General features: G+C 45.2%; 2 protein-coding genes across 10 annotated transcripts in view; one reads left to right on the plus strand and one right to left on the minus strand.

The window, feature by feature from the left end:
* TXNDC16 (thioredoxin domain containing 16) overlaps nucleotides 1-17,693 on the plus strand; it is an 81,074-nt gene that overhangs the window by 21,015 nt on the left and 42,366 nt on the right. For 3 of the 5 annotated variants that reach the window (XM_084796639.1, XM_084796638.1, XM_084796640.1), the window contains 2 exons: nucleotides 734-808; nucleotides 17,661-17,693. The exon at nucleotides 17,661-17,693 is cut by the window's right edge and continues 89 nt beyond it. In XM_084796639.1, the coding sequence (XP_084652765.1) occupies nucleotides 734-808; nucleotides 17,661-17,693 (108 nt within the window). Of the gene's footprint in view, nucleotides 1-733; nucleotides 809-15,565; nucleotides 15,601-16,439; nucleotides 16,551-17,660 lie in introns of those variants that run through there. The other 2 variants (XM_084796642.1, XM_084796641.1) reach the window with 2 other exon arrangements.
* On the minus strand, nucleotides 4-8,449 carry LOC311605802 (uncharacterized protein). Of its 5 annotated transcripts, XR_014782094.1 has the most exons (6): nucleotides 7,974-8,449; nucleotides 7,365-7,640; nucleotides 4,568-4,653; nucleotides 3,753-3,805; nucleotides 1,942-3,636; nucleotides 4-382 (listed from the first exon to the last, which is right to left on the minus strand). XR_014782094.1 is itself a non-coding variant. In XM_084796643.1 (4 exons), the coding sequence occupies exons 1-4, from the start codon at nucleotides 7,980-7,982 to the stop codon at nucleotides 3,464-3,466; spliced, it is 321 nt and encodes a 106-aa protein (XP_084652769.1). In that variant the 5' UTR covers nucleotides 7,983-8,449; the 3' UTR covers nucleotides 1,466-3,463. The 5 variants fall into 5 exon arrangements, 1 of the variants encoding a protein (XP_084652769.1); XR_014782092.1 differs by lacking the exon at nucleotides 7,365-7,640 and having other exon boundaries at nucleotides 8,020-8,449; XR_014782093.1 differs by lacking the exon at nucleotides 7,365-7,640.

Raw genomic sequence — 17,693 nt, forward strand, 5'->3', positions numbered from 1 at the left:
AATTCTCTTTGGAATGGGACACACTAACACAAAGCAACAGTTTTAGACTACTTAAGAGTACATGTATAACGCATCACTAAGCCAGAACACTGTGGCCTTTAGTGAGATCTTTCAAAGTTTAGTAGAAAATCTAAGGAGTAGATTTGCCATTTTGAGATTTAATTTCCTTCTTTACAAAAGCAGGGGAGTTGAGTACTGCCTGAGTTGCTTCTGTGAATTCCCTCTCAGATTGTCTGGTAAGAAGTGCAGAGCAGACAGTGTTCTGAGTAGCTCTGCCAGCTCCACTTTTCTTCCTGAGGGGTCTGCTGTTGTTGGTTCCTCTGCCCTTGAGTCTGCCATCCTCTGAGGAGTTCCATACACTTTCAAATCCTGGAGATGTGGCCTGGGAAGTAAAGAGAGAGCCTGTTTGCTTAGGAAACTTTTCTTTCACCCATTTGTTTCTTTCCCAAGCCAATTTGGAAATCTGGGTGTGACAGACAGGTTATTGGGAAATCTCTTTGGGATTTGTTTGTTTCCCAGTAGTTTTCGCCAAGTATAGGTTGTAAATTTTTCCAAATGAGCATACTTCTTTGAGTGCGTACACAGTATATATTTGCATATGTTACCTACTAGGTGTATAGGATACACTGATAAGGCACAGGCTACTGCATCAAGGAATTTAATGTGTTAGATAGGCAAGCAGCTTGTAGCTTAAGGAGATGCTTGTATAACTTGTTCTTAAAACTTTTCCCAGAGGCAGCATACTGCTCAGAGACTTCCCCACGGACACCCTGTTTGATGTGGACACCATTGTTGCGCACGTTCTCTTGTAAGTACAGGGGCTGTTTGTTCATTTGTCTGTTGGTCAGCGACTTCACTTTTGGGAACCACCTTGAAGATACTGGTTTATCATCTCATATCGAGGATCTACATTTTTTTCAGGGACAAGGAACACAGGGATATGTGCTCTGCATGAAAGTAGCTCTCTTAGCTGGACCCGATCGATGGCCATATATATATATTCTTTTGGTTTGTCAGTTCAGTGACTGCTTGCTACATGCTTTAGTTTGTCTGGGTTGCTAAGGCGAAATCCACAGGCAAGGTGGCGTGCAACGTGGAATTTTATTTTTCACAGCTTTGGAGGCTGGACATCCATGTCAGACTATTGGCAGATTTGGTGTCAGGTGAGGTTCTTCTCCTTATGGAAGGGTGTGCCCTCCTCATGTCCTCTCAGAGCAGAAGGATCCTAGATATCTGAGCTTGCTTTTGTGAGGCTGCTGCAGGGCATCCTCTAGAGAAGACTGCTAGGAAAGTGTATTAGCTGGCCAGCGTCTACACCGGGTGTTTAGCATCCTGGTATAGCACCGAACCTTTCTGGGGTGAGCTTTAAAGCACAAAAATCACATTCTAGGTTGACAGACTTCAGTTAACAAGAACAGTCAGCCAGAAGCAGAACCACAGAAGCCAGAAAGCAAGGTCAGTACATTAGGGATGTTCCCAGACCTGTGGACTTCGATGGATTAGGTCTCTGTTTTCATTTTGGCAGGCGGTGCTGTTTGTGTGCTGAGTTTTATGGCCTGACTTCCATCATGGAGTTGTTGTGTTAGGGTCTGGGGGCGGGGTCTGTTACAAGGCTATTAATCTCAGCCATCATGGGTCTACTTTCATGATCTAATCTTCCCTCAGAGTCCCACCTCTGAATTCCACCACTTTGGAGGTGGGTGTCATGTGCATCTCAGGGGACACTCACGCCACGTGGTGGGTGGTTGCACTTAGATGCTCAGCTTTGCTGTGTTCCCTTGGATTTTTAATGTGCTTTGTTTCCTTCTCACACTAGCCTGATTTTTCCAGGGTTTATAGTTGTGTGCTTGCTTGGTCAATGCACAGAGATTCATGGGAGTGTATACTGAGGATGACCTCAGTTCCTTCCATGGAACATCCAGGCTTGGGATTCAGGCTTACCTGGGCTCTGTTCTGTAGTCTATTGCTGACTTTAAAAATATATATATATTTCGATTATGTAGGTCTACTGCCCCTTAAGGCTCTTGCCAACATTATTTTCTCTTGGCTTCCCACTTCCTGCTTCTTTCTTACCTGAAAAACTAGGTGAAAGTTAAGATATAGGAAATTGAAAACTTATAGATGCTAAGTTGTGAATATCACTGTTCAAACAGACATTTAATTGCTCAGTCCTAATAATGTATTCAAATATGAAATAGGAAAGGTTCTGGAAATTTCTGACAGCCATGAGCCCTGTTAGGGTTACTATTAGCTGTGACAAAACACCACGACCAAAAACCAAGTTGAGGAGGACAGGGCTTGGCTTGCACTTTTCATATTGCTTTTCATCATCGAAGGAAGTCAGGACAGGAATGGAAACAGGGTGGAACCTGGAGGCTGGAGCAGGTGGACGAGTGCTGCTTCCTGGCTTGCTCTCCGTGGCTTGCTCCCCATTGATCACTCTTTAAGACAATGCTCTACAGCTGGAGCTTAGGCCTTTTCTCTCTCTTTTTAAAAATATTTTATTAATTTATTCTTATTACATCTCAATGGTTATCCCATCCCTTGTATCCTCCCATTCCTCCCTCCCTCCCATTTTCCCCTTACTTCCCTCCCCTATGACTGTGACTGAGGGGGACTTCCTCCCCCTGTATATGCTCATAGGGTATTAAGTCTCTTCTTGGTAGCCTTCCTCTGAGTGCCACCAGGCCTCCCCATCCAGGGGACATGGTCAAATATGGGGCACCAGAATACGTGTGAAAGTCAGTCCCCACTCTCCACTCAACTGTGGAGAATGTCCTGTCCATCGGCCAGGTCTGGGTAGGGGTTGGAAGTTTACTGCACGTATTGTCCTTTTCTTAATTGAGATCTCTTCCTTTCGGATAACACTAGCTTGTGTTAGATTGACGTGGAAGGAGCCAGGACAGGCCCTAGGGCTGGTTAGTGGGTGAAAAATGGCTTTTTTCTTTTTAGAAAGTAGTTTATGGAGAGATAATTCATACACTGTTCAATTTATTTAAAGTCTAGAATTCTGGAGTTTTTAGTATATTTACTGATACACACAACCATTACCATGGTCAATTTTAGTTTTTTCTCATTTTAGAAAGAACCCTGGCCCATTCGCTCCCATCTTTCTATGTCCGCCCTAGAGAGGCCCCCATATACTTTGATTCTATAGATTTTCCAGCTATGGACATTGAATAGTACCCAAAGCCGCCTCTTGAAAGATGGCCTTGTGAAGAAGGGGTCACATGCGGTTCAACAAAAAGCCAAAGTAGAGGACATGCTACTGTTCTCAGGAAATTTCCGGTTCTGCTGGGGTACCCTCCCTGCAGTAGCTATCTTGAACCCGGAAATGGGGGGTGAAAGAAAAAGAGAGACCTGGTTGTTTAAGGGCTGGGGGCACTGAGTTTGCCTTTGATTTCAGAGTGGGTCCACACTAGACAACCTCCAGGCCAGGTGTTTGAGACAGCGGGGCCCTAGATCAGGAGAGGCTGTGGGTGCCGAGGATCTGCTTACCTGAAGTGCAGGCCGGGGAGAGTTGGTGCTCGGCTGCTGTGGTAGCGGTGAGCACAGATTCCACGTGTGATTCGCTCACACGCCAGACTCCTGTTAGGCGCTGAGGATGCAGAGCACGCTGGGGAAACGCATTTTCTCCTGGAGGTAGATGTAGAAGTCACTATGTGGTAAGTATAATCCTAGAAGCTCGGACGCCCCAGGGCTGATAGCTGACAGGGATGGAAAAGTCACCTCCAGTGAGAGTGGATACTTACTGAATGGGCCTCCTGAAGGATGGGGCCGATGGGTAAACTTTGAGAGTACGTTCCTGGGGAAGAGGAAAGCGGGCAGAGGTGTGACGATGTGCACTTGGAAATGGTGCGGAGAGGGTGGTTCCTCTGGAGCGTAAGATGTGAAGCAGGTTTCCTCACGGAGAGCCCATGGCGGCTCCAGGGGAGCAGGGTTCCTCACGGGACGGCTCCAGGGGGGCAGGGTTCCTCACGAGGAACTCACGGGGAGCTCATGAGGGGGGCAGGGTTCCTCACGGGGAACTCACGGGGAGCTCATGAGGGGGGCAGGGTTCCTCACAGGGAACTCACGGGGAGCTCATGAGGGGGGCAGGGTTCCTCACAGGGAACTCACGGGGCGGCTGGGGGGGCAGGGTTCCTCATGGGGGGGCTCACGGAGGGGTTCAAGGGGGGCAGGGTTCCTCACAGGGAACTCACGGGGCGGCTGGGGGGGGGCAGGGTTCCTCACGGGGAACTCACAGGGTGGCTCTAGGGGGGCAGGGTTCCTCAGCAGGAGCTCACGGGGCGGCTCCAGGGGGGCAGGGGTCCTTACGGGGAACTCACGGGGAGCTCATGGGGGGCAGGGTTCCTCACGGAGTGCTCATGGGGTGGCTCCAGGGGGACAGGGTTCCTCACAGGGAACTCACGGGGAGCTCATGGGGGGCAGGATTCCTCACGGGGAACTCACGGGGTGGCTCCAGGGGGCAGAGTTCCTCACGGGGAGCTCACGGGGTGGCTCTAGGGGGGCAGGGTTCCTCATGGGGGGGCTCACGGAACGGTTCAAGGGGGGCAGGGTTCCTCACGAGGAGCTTACGGGGCGGCTCCAGGGGGGCAGGGTTCCTCCTGGGGAGCTCACGGGGCAGCTCCAGAGGGGCGTCGGTCTTCCGCCCTGAGTGCACAAAATGGCAGAAGGATGTTTAGGGATATTTCAGAGAGTACTAGAAAAGTTTTCCTAACCACAAGCTAAATTTTATTTAGGGATTTTTAAAAAGTGAAACTTGGCAATCCAATCCAAGCAATATTTTTTTTAATTAAACGTTTTCATACAGTATCTTCCAAAGATATGCTAATTTGATATATGCTGAGGAATGACAGTGAAAATACATTAAAAGTCTTTGTTTTCTATAGTTAAACCATGTTTCTGTAAGAAAAACTTAACATGCTCAGTAAAAACACTACAGGTTGTAGCTATGCTATATGTACAGTTCGAGTATGCCCTAGGTGGTTCAGGCAGCATGCATTAGCATCACCTGGAGTGCTCACAGTCTTAGTGCAGAGTGAAAAGGTGGCACCGCTAGTGAGGCAGGAGCACCCCAGTGAGGTGGTGAGCACCCCGGTGAGGCAGCGAGCACCCCTAGTGAGGCAGGAGCACCCCAGTGAGGCAGCGAGCACCGCAGTGAGGCAGGAGCACCCCAGTGAGGCGGCAAGCACCCCTAGTGAGGCAGGAGCACCCCCAGTCAGTCAGGAGCACCCCAGTGAGATGGCGAGCATCCTTAGTGAGGCAGGAGCATCCCAGTGAGGCGGCAAGCACCCCCAGTGAGGCGGTGAGCACCCCTAGTGAGGCAGGAGCACCCCCAGTCAGGCAGGAGCATCCCAGTGAGGTGGCAAGCATCCCCAGTGAGGCAGGAGCACCCCCAGTGAGGCGGCGAGCACCCCTAGTGAGGCAGGAGCACCCCCAGAAGCATCTGCGTTTGTTGTGTGTTGGTTTTGAATTAATTTTTTGGCTTTCAGAAACCTTTTATTCTTGGAAGAGTTTTTGTGACCCTCATGTTCAGGTACCCAAGCCCATAGCCACAGTTAAAGAACTTGCTTTAGACTAGCTGTGCTTAATATGTACAGCTGTATACAGTGCCTGCGTGCCTTGTTTTTTTTCCCCCAGTTGTTTATTTTTGATATTATAATCTAATTACAACATTTTCCCCTTTCCTTTCTTTTCCTCCTCCCACATAACCCCCCACAATCTCCTTCAAATTCATGGTACCCCCATTTCTTACTAATTGTTATTACATGCATATATATATTTATACGTACATAAATATTCCTAAATATAACCTGTTGGGTCCATATACTGTTACTTATATGTACATCTGCATTTTTTAGGCCTCCTTAGCCCAGACTTTGGCTAAGGCACCTTCTAGGTGCTTTTGCTAAGAAGTTGTTGTCAGTAGTCCTTGGTAAAAGCTACTTTTAATTTTTCTTTTGTACATTTTGAGCTACTCCTTGCACTTGCTTGTTACCACCTCTGCCTCCCCGGGCCATAGAAGAGGCCCTGAGGAACCCTTTGGGAGAAAATTGCTTGTGTCTGCACAGTGTAGATCTGGCTATTGGTTGTTAGAAACAATCATGTACATTCTGGAGTCAGTGTCTTTCTTTATGTCAGAGTAGGTGAATAAAATTATTTTCTTAATTCTCTCGCCTGCTTGCCAGCATGTAGGGATTGAACCTAGAGCCAAACTTGCCTAAGCAACTTTTTTTTATAATTTATTTTTATGTGCATTTGTGTTTTTGCCTGAATGTGTATCTATATGAAGTTGTCAGATCTTGGAGTTACAGATGGTAGTGGGCCACCGTGTGATGCTGGGGATTGAACCCGGGTCCTCTACAAGAACAGTCAGTGCTCTTAACCGCTGAGCCATCTCTCCAGCCCTATTTAAGCAACTTTTTACCACTGAGTATCCAGCCCTAATTTAAGTCTCCATCATGACTGAGTTTTGCTTATTATCCTGATTAACCAACAGAAAACCTGATCAGTTTTAGCACATATAGAAACTGCTTTGTGGCCAATGTGTAATCTAGGGAAGTAGAAAAAAGAAGTGGTTTTCTTTTTAATGCTTAGAATATGAAAATAACTGGGCTTAGCTACAGTTAATTCAGTCACAGTCAGCAAAACTACAAACTTAGTTTAATGCTTGATTTCTTTTTCTTCCTGCCCGTTTCATCCTGCCCAGATCAGTCTGGTCACCACCTGCAGTGGACGAGGAAGAAGCGCTCGCCATTTACAGATGGTGACACTCCCTTAGCAGTCTGAGGCAGCTGCAAGAAGTGCAGCCCCTGACAAGCACAGCTAGGCATTGTGGGCAGAGGTCATCGTGGGGACATTTAGGGCAGAAGCACTGAAAGGGGAAAATGGAGGAAAGAAAGTCAAGTAGTAGAAACCACAGAGGCAATTTCAGCCAGGCGTGGTGGTGCACGCCTTTATCCCAGCACTTGGGAGGCAGAGGCAGGCCAGCCTGGTCTACAAAGTTACTCCAGGGCGGCCAAGGCTACATAGAGAAACCCTGTCTCAAAAACAAAAACAAACAAACAAAAAAACCAGAGAGGCAATTTCTTCATTCTTGCTTTGATTACAATAAAAAGACTTTGGAATACAATATTGCATAACATTTCCTAACAATGACATTTAAATACCAAGTTACTAAACAAAATATCATGGCTGCGCCTTATAAATTGCCATGAAAAAGAATACATCTATTCAATTCGCTGTTCTGTTTTTGTGGGCTAAAACCATCAGTCTAAAATACCCAGTGCTCAGCAAGCGGCCTGTCCCTGTGCCACATGCGTTGCGTTTGCATAGTGATCATAACAGAACTGAGCTATTACCTAGTATTTCCTGACCACGTAAGCTCGATTTCTAGGCCATTTATTTTATGTAAAGGAAGCAGAATTCCAGAATTTCTCTCTTGAAAATCACCGCTGTGGTCTTCTAAAGAATGTGTAGCTGGGCTGGAGAGATGGCTCAGAGGTTAAGAGCACTGACTGCTCTGTACTTCCAAAGGTCCTGAGTTCAAGTTCCAGCAACCACGTGGTGGCTCACAACCATCTATAATGTGATCTAATGCCCTCTTCTGGCCTGTAGGTGTAGATGCAGGCAGAGCACTGTAACATAATAAATAAATAAATAAGTAAATAAATCTTAAAAAAAAAAAAAGAAGAATGTGTGGCCAAGTTTTTCTTTTCCTTCTTGGCTTTGGGCTGTATGTTGGACAGTGTTCTTCCTTATGCCATTGCTCTGAGGTTCCCAGTTGACAATGCTGTTTAAAGCTGTTACATTAAAAATGTATCGGTTCAGCCTAAGGTTGCTAATAAAAGACAGGGAGTCTGAAGCGTACTTCAAGGCTGCCAGCACAACGCTGGGCAGGATCTAAGCTAATACAAATCTCCTAAACTATGGTAAATAAACTACTCTAAACTGATATATAATACTTATACCCCAAACATTTGCCGCTAAGGTGCTTCTCCAGCCATTCTCCCCTACCGTGACTCCTGCACAGTCAACTGTCTCTCTCTCCTCCCAGCTGACAATCCTCCTCGCTCTCCTCCAGGAGGTCCCGCCTTCCACTCCCTGTCCTTCTGCCCAGCTGATTGGCTAAACAGCGCTTTATTGACAGTTGTTACATCCATTCAGCATTCCTCCACATAAAGCCTTAAGGAAGCTATACTGAACTGATAATTGTAGAGACTTTGCATGTCTCCATGTCTCCACACATGGTCTTCCTAATAGCACCCTGTGTGACCCTGAGGTGGTCGGAGAACCAGTATCAACTAAACATAGCTGGCTCTTCACTCCGTGGTGTGCACAGTGCTTCCGTCATTGCAGCGCCATGCAGAGCAGTTTCATGGCTCCAGCATTCTGTCCCCCTTCACGGTTGACACTAAGTTTTATTCTCTCATGTGTTATCTCGGCTGCAGTTTCCCCAGTCTCTCCCCCTACCTTCCTTCTCTCCCAGATCCACACCTCCACTTCCGCCTCCCCTCTCAGGGACATCAACCAAACACCCAACAAGCTACAGTAAGAGCAGGCACATGCCATCACACCAAGGCTGGACAAGGCGGCACAGTAGGAGGAAGAGGGTCCCACAAACAGCCCCCGCACTGCCCCTGCTGCCTGACACAACATATACACAGAGGACCCTGTTCAGACCTCTACAGGCACCCTGACCTCTGTCAGCCTTCATGAGGCATGGCCAATTGATGCACCACCATGTTCTTGTGGTGTCCCTGACCCTCTGGTCCTTCCGTCTTTCTTTCCTTCCTCCCTCCCTCCCTCCCTCGGTCCCTTCCTTCCTTCCACTGCAGGATTCCCTAAGGTCCGCCTGGTATTTGGCTGTGGTACTTTGCCATCAGCTCCCATCACTTGCTGGATGATGTTTCTCTGGTCTCTTTGATGACTGCGCTCTGGTCCCAGCACAATGTGCAGGCAGGACAAACTGTAGGCTGAAGGTTCTGTGGCTGGGCTGGTGTCCCAAACCCTCCACTTGAGGCCTTGCCTGGTTACAGAAGATGGCTGCTTCAGTGTCTGTCTCTGCGATTCCTAGGAGTCTTTGCTCTGGCTCCTCATGGAGTTTCCATTGCACCAGGTTTACAACGGATACTTCTATTGACCCTGTAACTTTGCTCATTGCACAGTGCCACGTGATGAAATCACACTGCATGCAGCTTTTCCATATTAGAGCCTTCTCCTTTATCAATATGTGGGTGATCACATGCCTTCACGGTGTGATGGCATGTTCCCTTTACCCCTTCACCTGCTGAGCACATTGGTTACTTTCAAGTTACGATCACTATGAATAAAGCTGCTATAAACATTGGTGCGTAGGCTTTTGGTGTGGATATGTGTTCATCCCTTTGTAAGTACACAAGCATAAGATGTGTCTATCGTAATGTTAAATTCGTAAGAAACAGCCCAGCTGACATCCCGAGTGGCCATGCTGTTTGCAGCGAGAGGGCTTCTGTTCCCCTGTGTCTTTGCCAGCAGTGCTGTGTGTAGTGGCATCTCCCTGTGGACATCTTCTCAGAGGTGGAGTGGCTGTCTCATCAGGTGTGCTGTCCAAACATTTTACCCACCTTTAAATTGGGTTGTTTTATGTTTAGATTGAGGCATTTTTTAATCAGACACATGTTTTGTTAGATATTTCCAGTTTGTGGGTTTTCCACTATTTTTTTTTAATAGGGTTTTTTTTTCCCAGAATGCAGATATTTTTTTTAAAACGATAGTGAAGTTGAAACTAATAATATTTTTTAATGGATTGCATATTTGATACTGCATTTTAAAATGAGTTACCAATCCAGGGTCCTCAAGGTTTGGTCCTTTTGGAAGTGGGTGTTCTGCATCCCAGGCTGGCCCAAGGGTGACCTTGAACTGCTAATCCTTTTTTCTCTACTTCTGTGTTAGCCTATTCTGGGGTCACAGGCGCCACCACAGACAGAGTATATGAGGTGCAGGGCCGGCGTGGCCCACGTCTGCACATGGATGGGCAGTTTTTCGGCGCCTTTTGTTACAGACGTTCCCCTTCCTTTAGTGAGCTCCCTTTGCTCCTTTGCCACAGGTCCGTTTGTTATGTTTGTGAGGAATTCTTCTATTATTGTTTCTGTTTTGTATTTAAGAGTACATATATTTAAAATTACGTTATAAATATGTTTAAAATTATATACTGTAAAGATGTGTAAATATATAGTATTGAATATGAAGTGTTTGCGATTAAACTATTTGGAATTTGACACAGTAAATGGTATGAAGCATGAATGACCCAGGTGGCTACTTAGATGTCTCAACACAACTGAAATAATGGATTTTTGTTCATTATTTAAGGTGTCAGTGGTTTGCACAAAACCCTTGTAGGCATTGAGCTCCATTTCCGAGCCGTGTCCCACTGGTTTGTCTCTGCTAGGACCACTGCTTTAATTTATTGAGTTTATAATATATCTGAAAGGTTTAGGCCTTAGCATATTTTTGTTTTCAGAATTGCGTGCTTATTTTGTTTCTGTATGCTATTTAAAATTAGATTGTACAGTTGCTCCCCCTCTATAACCCTATCTAAATTCTGCCAGTATTAAATTTATGATATCTTAAGGAATCTTTTCATCCTAGAATATGCTGTTTTTCCATTTGTTAAAGTATCTGTACTCCATTAGTGGTATTTTTGTTTGTTTTAAAATGACATTTCTTCTTTTGAAGAGCATTTTTAGTTTCATAGCACAGAGACAAGGGAAGCAGGAAGATCTCTCATGTGTCACTTGCTTCCAACGCGTGCATAAGTTTCCCGTTTCCCAGCAGAGCGACACGTTATTTGTTACGGGGAGTCAGGGTACAGAGACACTTTCTTCTCTTGGTGAGTTTGGGGGTCTGACCCAGGGCCCATTATAGGCAAGTGCTGAGGCACACCCGGCCCTGCTGACACATCATCTTCACCCAGCGTCCACAGCTACAAAGGAGTCGTTCTCCGTGTCGTGTTGTCTGTGGATTTGAGCAAATGCATAATGGAGTCAGCCATTGTAGCAGCACGAAGAGCTTTTTCACTGACCTAAAACATCTGTCCCCCTGCAGGAGGCCACTGATCTTTTCTTAGTTTTGCTCCTTGACCCTAAAGGAATTTCTGTTTTAAAAACGGCCAAAAAATGGATTATGTTATACCCATTAATAAAGTAGTATGGTTTATTAATGCTAATTATGTATTGCTATATTGGGCAGCAATATTCTTCCTGTTCTTTGTTTAAAGATGCTTTTATTGATGCTTGATATATTTACTCACAAGGTTTAGATGTATATATCATATGTATAAAATATGTGTGGAATCACATTCTTCTAGCATCTTATTAGGGTATGATATATTCATAAGAGATATATGTCGTCTGTGTCTCTCTCTTTTCCTTTTCCCCTCCTCCCTCCCCTCCCTCTCCCTCCCTCCCCTCCCTCCCCCTCCCTCCCCCTCCCTCCCCCTCCCTCCCCCTCCCCCTCCTTCCATCCTTCCCTCCCCCTTCCCCTCCCTCCATCCTTCCCTCCCCCCACTGCTTATGGATCAACTGAGAGCCACATCCTCTGGCACGTCACTGCATGCTGCCATGCTCCCCAGCATGATGGCAGTGGGCTAAGCCGCTCATACTAAGCAAGACCCAATCAAATTCTTTTTTCTATAAGAGTTGCCTCGATCATGGTGTCTCTTTACAGCAATAAAACAGTGACTAAGACAACCTTTAATGTAAAAAAAAAAAAAGCTTTGTGAGACAAAACATCTTTTCAGATACCTTGAGTTCATTTTGAGTTGGCCATATACTGCTGGACATGGGGCCTGCCATTAAGTGTGGTTTGTGTGCTCAGTGAGAGACTATTAGAAATACAAATTAGCAGTCATCAGCTGGAGATAGCTTCTTGGCTATGGATAGTAGCTGTGTAGAGAGACCCCATCTGACTTGGCTCTGTTTAGACCCTGTATATCCTTCTACTATATCTGTGAGTTCTTACATGTGTCAGTCCTGTTGTGTTTAGAAGACCTTGTTTCCTTGGTGGCCACCTCTTCCTCAGAGTCCCCTCAGGTCTGAGGGGAGGTATTTGATTGAGACATCCAATAAGAACTGGGTGTTCCGAGGCCTCTGTCTCTGAGCACTGTTCACTTGTGGGTCCCCGTATTTGTTCCCGTCTCCTGTAGGTGGATGCTTCTCTGATGATGACTGAGCAAGATGCTGATCTATGGATAGAACAGATTAGTGTTAGGAGTCATTTTAGCAGAACAGTACTTGGTTTTCCTTTGGGTTCCTGGCCTCTCTAGTCTTAGGTTCTTGGCCACCTGAACAGTGTCAGGCATGGGCTCCAGCTCTTAGAGAGCCTGGTCCCTCCCACCTTGTGTGCCACCGTTGCACCAGTGTGTCTTGTAGGGAGCTCACTATTGGAAATGGAAGAGTGTATAGCTGGGTTGGTGTTTACCTTTCTACTCTAGTAGTGTGCAAAACTGTTTAATGGGCACACTAAATTATATTGATTTCAGCCAACTTGTCAGTTATTTTTAGTCAGGATGTTCTGCTTATCCTTATAATTAAGGACGGGAAATGTTTATAGATAATTCTTAGACTGTTTTCAAAACACTTGCTCATGAGCCAAAACATTGTGTTTGAGAATATTTGTATTTATTTGCTTCAAAAATGTGTAATTCATGCTGTTACTTTTTTTTCAAAGCATTTTTATTTGTTATGTAGAATGTTTTGATCAAGAGCAATGATTCACAGTTCTTCTTCAACTCTGCTTCTTTTGATAAATTACTTTTTCTCAAAATATAAAAAAAATGTAGCTGGGGAAGAATAAAGTTATAAAATCTGAAAAAACATATGAATCTACAATAATGTTCACCTTAATTATCTATAAATTAGATACTTTGGAGCACCAGTTATATGGGCTTTTGAATTTATGTTTAAGTGTCATTAAAACATTTACTGAAAAAAAAAATACCAAAGCTGATGAGGGAGGTTTTATTGGACATTTAGAATAAAAAGTTGCTTGTCTTGGATCTGAATTTGTCATAGAGCTGTTACTTGTTGTTAATGTTAGATCTTCAGACTGTGACCTGAGAGTGTAATGTGCTGTTTGAAATCTCGTGGGTTCTCAGTACACAGTGGAATGATGGGCGGGTGCTTGGAAAGCTCACACTTTAATTACCGCATGTGGAAGGAGAAGACATCATTCACCATGGGCCCTAATTGTTTTCTGGGGAGAGAGCTGGCAGGAGACTGTGCAGGCACCAGAGAATAAGTGGGGCTCATGTCTGTGCTTTGTGTTTCACTGGTGGCATTTTGTTTTCAACCTATCACTTTCTGTGTGGATCTGGTAGTCACAGCCGTGTGGTTTGGATGATAGTAATCTCTTAGAAGTGTTGTGCTCTGCTGTCTCTGCACCCTGTGTGCTGGAAACAGAAGAACAGAGAGTTATTTTGAGCTAGTGTGGACTACATAGTAAAGGCCAAGCTTTCTTGGGCTACCTATTAAATCATATCGAAAAACAAACAAAAACAACTTCCCAAAAAAGTATGGGCAAAGAAAACTGCACACACATAAAAATAATAATCTATTTCCTATTCCCTGTTGTGGGAGGTTTGGATAATAAGTTAGCATATGCTGTTTCACTGCTGTGTGTGTGTGTGTGTGTGTTTTTTTTTTTAAAGAATTTGAATTCTGACAAGTATAATTTTTAAAAAAGGAATGAGTGAGCTACACTGTAACGAAAGGGAAAAGCAGGCTCTTGGCTCCTTTGTTTTACCAGTTCCTGGTCATCTGTCTTATCTCCATGCTTAATTCTGGCAGGAGAGTCTGTGGAAGAGTGTCGCCAAGGGAAGGGAAGGGTTCTGAGGCCAGAAAGAATCAATCCCCTAGGCCAGCTCACTGCATCACGAGAGCGAGAAGACCCTGAGAGACTTTCCCCTTAACCCATTTCTGTCAGTAGTTTTTCTCTTTGGAACCAAAGTGAAGGAGCACAGACAGGCGAGTGGGTGGGTCCTTGAGCTCCCTAGACATGCTCGTAATCTGGAAATCAGCCTATTAAGGAATATAATAAAACCAAGAAGCCATTGGGAAAAATCAGAGATCATTAGATTATGAATGTCATTAGTTTTGGTTATTATTATCTCGTGGATAATGACTGCTTAATGAGCTTTGGGACATTAGGCAGTGTAACCTCTCTAAACCCCACAGCCTTGTCTTTAAAATGGGGTTAATGATCGCTCCTGTCTCTGATGTTCGCCATGAAAATTACACAAGACAGAGTGAGTGCATTACATACGGTTCTTAGTTCAAACCCTGAAACCAGGGTCTGACTGATAAAGAGTGGATATAGGACATCTCAATTTCTCTAGAAGGGCCAGAGAGCTAGACTGAAAGGCCATACAGTCCAGGGCTATAGCTAGAATCACTGCTCAGCTAATGTGGGGAGGGCTCCTGCATTGCTGCTGCATGCTAGATGCAAGTTTGCACTGGCTGCATCGGGGCGCTCAGCAACACTGTATATGTGGTTGCCTTTGAGGCATCACTGCCACCACTCACCGCTCACAGTAATTCTGCACTGTCCGTGGGTCTTCGTATCGCTGGCTCCTGACGCAGAATCTCAAGCAAGGGACTCCAGGTCATTTAGCTAAGGCTCGTAGCAGGAGGTTGGGGAAGCAGGTGGTACTGCCAGCATTTCCGTGGGAACGTGGCCTGTGTTTACCACGAGTATTGTTTCTGAGCTAGGGTTTACACGGGATCCTTTTAGGCACACAGAATGATACTCAGCTGGTTTCAGGGTAGTTCTGGGATGTTAGCCTAAAGATGTGGTCTGGGTTGTCCCGGCCCATCCTTAGCTGTCATTCTTTCCCTGTTTGGTTTCCCAGTTGTAAAGGTGGTCAGTGATTGCTGGGTGTGCTAGTGCATGCTTGTAATCTAAGCACTTGACACTGAGGCAGGAGGGTCCCTGCAAGTTTGAGGCCAGCTTGGGCTAACTAGCAAGACCCTTTCTTCCCCAGCCCCCCAGATAATGGGTGATGACATCAGAATGCCCATTCGTTACTGTCAGGAGATGTGGGTTTGAATCTCCGCTCTAGCAGGAATTGGCAAAGCGATCTGGAGCTACCCTACTTCCTGTGTAGTGCCACAGTACTTCTGTGTAGAGCCACCCTACTTCCTGTGTAGAGCCACCCTACTTCCTGTGTAGTGCCACCCTACTTCCTGTGTAGAGCCACCCTACTTCCTGTGTAGTGCCACCCTACTTCCTGTGTAGAGCCATAGTACTTCTGTGTAGAGCCACAGTACTTCTGTGTAGAGCCACCCTACTTCCTGTGTAGTGCCACCCTACTTCCTGTGTAGAGCCACCCTACTTCCTGTGTAGAGCCACCCTACTTCCTGTGTAGAGCCACCCTACTTCCTGTGTAGAGCCACAGTACTTCTGTGTAGAGCCACCCTACTTCCTGTGTAGTGCCACCCTACTTCCTATGTAGTACCAAAGTACTTCCTGTGTAGAGCCACCCTACTTCCTGTGTGGTGCCACAGTACTTCAGTGATGTTGTTGAGGATGTAAGTGAAGCATGCAAAACAACCTAAGATGGTGAGTACTGCTCAGAAAATACCCTGAAAATACAAAATAAGAGGCTACTCCAGGGACTACAGATCAAGCACCACAGCACATGGGATGTAGATTCAGACCTGGTTTCATATTAAAGAGATTTGTAAAAATGTAAATCAGTGCCACTGTTTTTCAGAAAAAATTTTAAAATAAAAAGTTATGCTAATGTGTAGTGATGTTCCTATTGTCTAAAAATAAGGATTTTAAAATTTCCCTTTTCTGTCTTGACAGCTATTGGTAGGATAACATATGTAGACAAATTGGACATTAGTAATAGTTAAGTTTATAAGAGGTTCTCAATCCCAAACATTGAGAAATAGCCGTTTAAAGGAAAGATTTTTTTTTTCTGTGAGTTTAAGCTGTATTTGAATAACTTATTGCAAGTATCTGAATCAACCTTTACCTATTTAAGTATGTGGGCCTGTCTCCCTAAGACAGAAGAAATATGCTCGGTTAATTATTGCAGAGCAGAAAGGTCACTGTTTTAGACATGACCCATCTGCTTTGAGTTTGTCCCTGGTGCCTTAATTCAGTAAATGTGTTATGAGTAAGATTTACAATTTTTTTTTTTTACCGTTTTCTTTCTTTGTGGTTCAGGGTGACCTCACACTCAACAATCCTCTTGCCACCACCGGGGTCACAGATGTGTGTGCGTGCGTGCCTGTCATGCTTGGCTCTCTAGCGATTTGAATATCCATTACTCAGAATGAAAACAGATCCTGCTCTTTCCTTTGTTATCTCAGTAGCTGTTTGGTTACCTACGATGTTCTGTACTCTTTTGTACTTACTGCAGATGCAGATACCGCACCAGTGACCTTGCCTTAAAGAGGTGATGTCAGTGAGAGCGAGGAGTTAACAAGGAGACGGGATAAGCCAAGTGTAGGTCAGGAACAACAGGAGCAGGTGTATCAGATGAAGCAAGACGCTCTGAGGTGTGCCTGGAGTGTGTCAGACTGTGCAACGGTGGCGGGGGGGCTGGGGGGGACACAGTGAATCAGATGGAGCAAAGGCATAGCTCCTAGCAGACGCTCTGAGCTGTGCTTGGAGTGTGTCAGACTGTGCACAGGGGTTGGGGGGGGAGGGGCTGGGGGTTGGGGGGGGACACAGTGAAGCTGGAAAGGTAGAGAGTGTCTAGGTCATATATGGCGGCTCACCTGCCTCCAAGCATGAGGGACCTGTACGGGCTTAGCTCAGAGTAGGGTGTGAGTGAGTGCAGCTAGAGTCTGCAGAGGTGGTTGTGATGGGAATTTTTCAGAGTTGCATAAAGAATTAAAAATTTTTTCTTTATTTTTTTTTTTACTTTTACATACACATTTATATTATTACACATATACACAATAAATGACATACAGCAAGAAGGACCACAGAACAATCAGGAGTTATATAAATGTTACATTCACAGTGTTTTGTTTGCATATTTGTATTTGGCAACCTTGGGAGAAAACATCTTTCCTATCTTGGTGAGCCTAAAATTCTGAATGAAAATCAGTATCTATCATATCTCATCTCTATTAACTTAAAGACATCTATCTAGACCTAAAAACAACTTAACCCCTCAACAGCTAAGCTTAATTGTAAAACTAAGTTAGCTGGTCTTCAACCCAATTAGAGACTTTGAGAAGGAATAAAATTAATTATCTGAGTAAACAGGAAGTGCAAGTTAGCAGCTTCCAAGATGAGGAAGCGACAGTTCGCTGCCCAGACAGTTGCCCATCGTCTTCAGCCTTCTGGCCCATTACATCTGGCAGACATATTTGTGAGGCAGGAGCTATTAAGGACTTGCTTGCCCTGTCTTGGCAGAGTTTGGCTGTCAACTCTGCCTGTGTCCAAGCTTACCCACTTTGAGGCACTGTTGTGTTTTAAAGGACGACAGCCTAGAGACCAGTTTTACCTCAGGCGCTGTTGGAAAGATGGTGTTCTTATTACTCACAGTTTGTTCAGAGAAGTTACACTTAAAAAGAGAGGTTAGATTCTTTAGAGATTTTACATGTGCAGCTAAGTCCATGGCAGACTTTTCATGGTTGTGTCTGTGTTTATTTCAGTGCTCTGCTTTTTAACGAAGTGAAATACGTCAC

This window comes from Acomys minous (genome assembly GCF_964271855.1).
Source record: "Acomys minous genome assembly, chromosome: 9".
NCBI classification, from domain to species: domain Eukaryota; kingdom Metazoa; phylum Chordata; class Mammalia; order Rodentia; family Muridae; genus Acomys; species Acomys minous.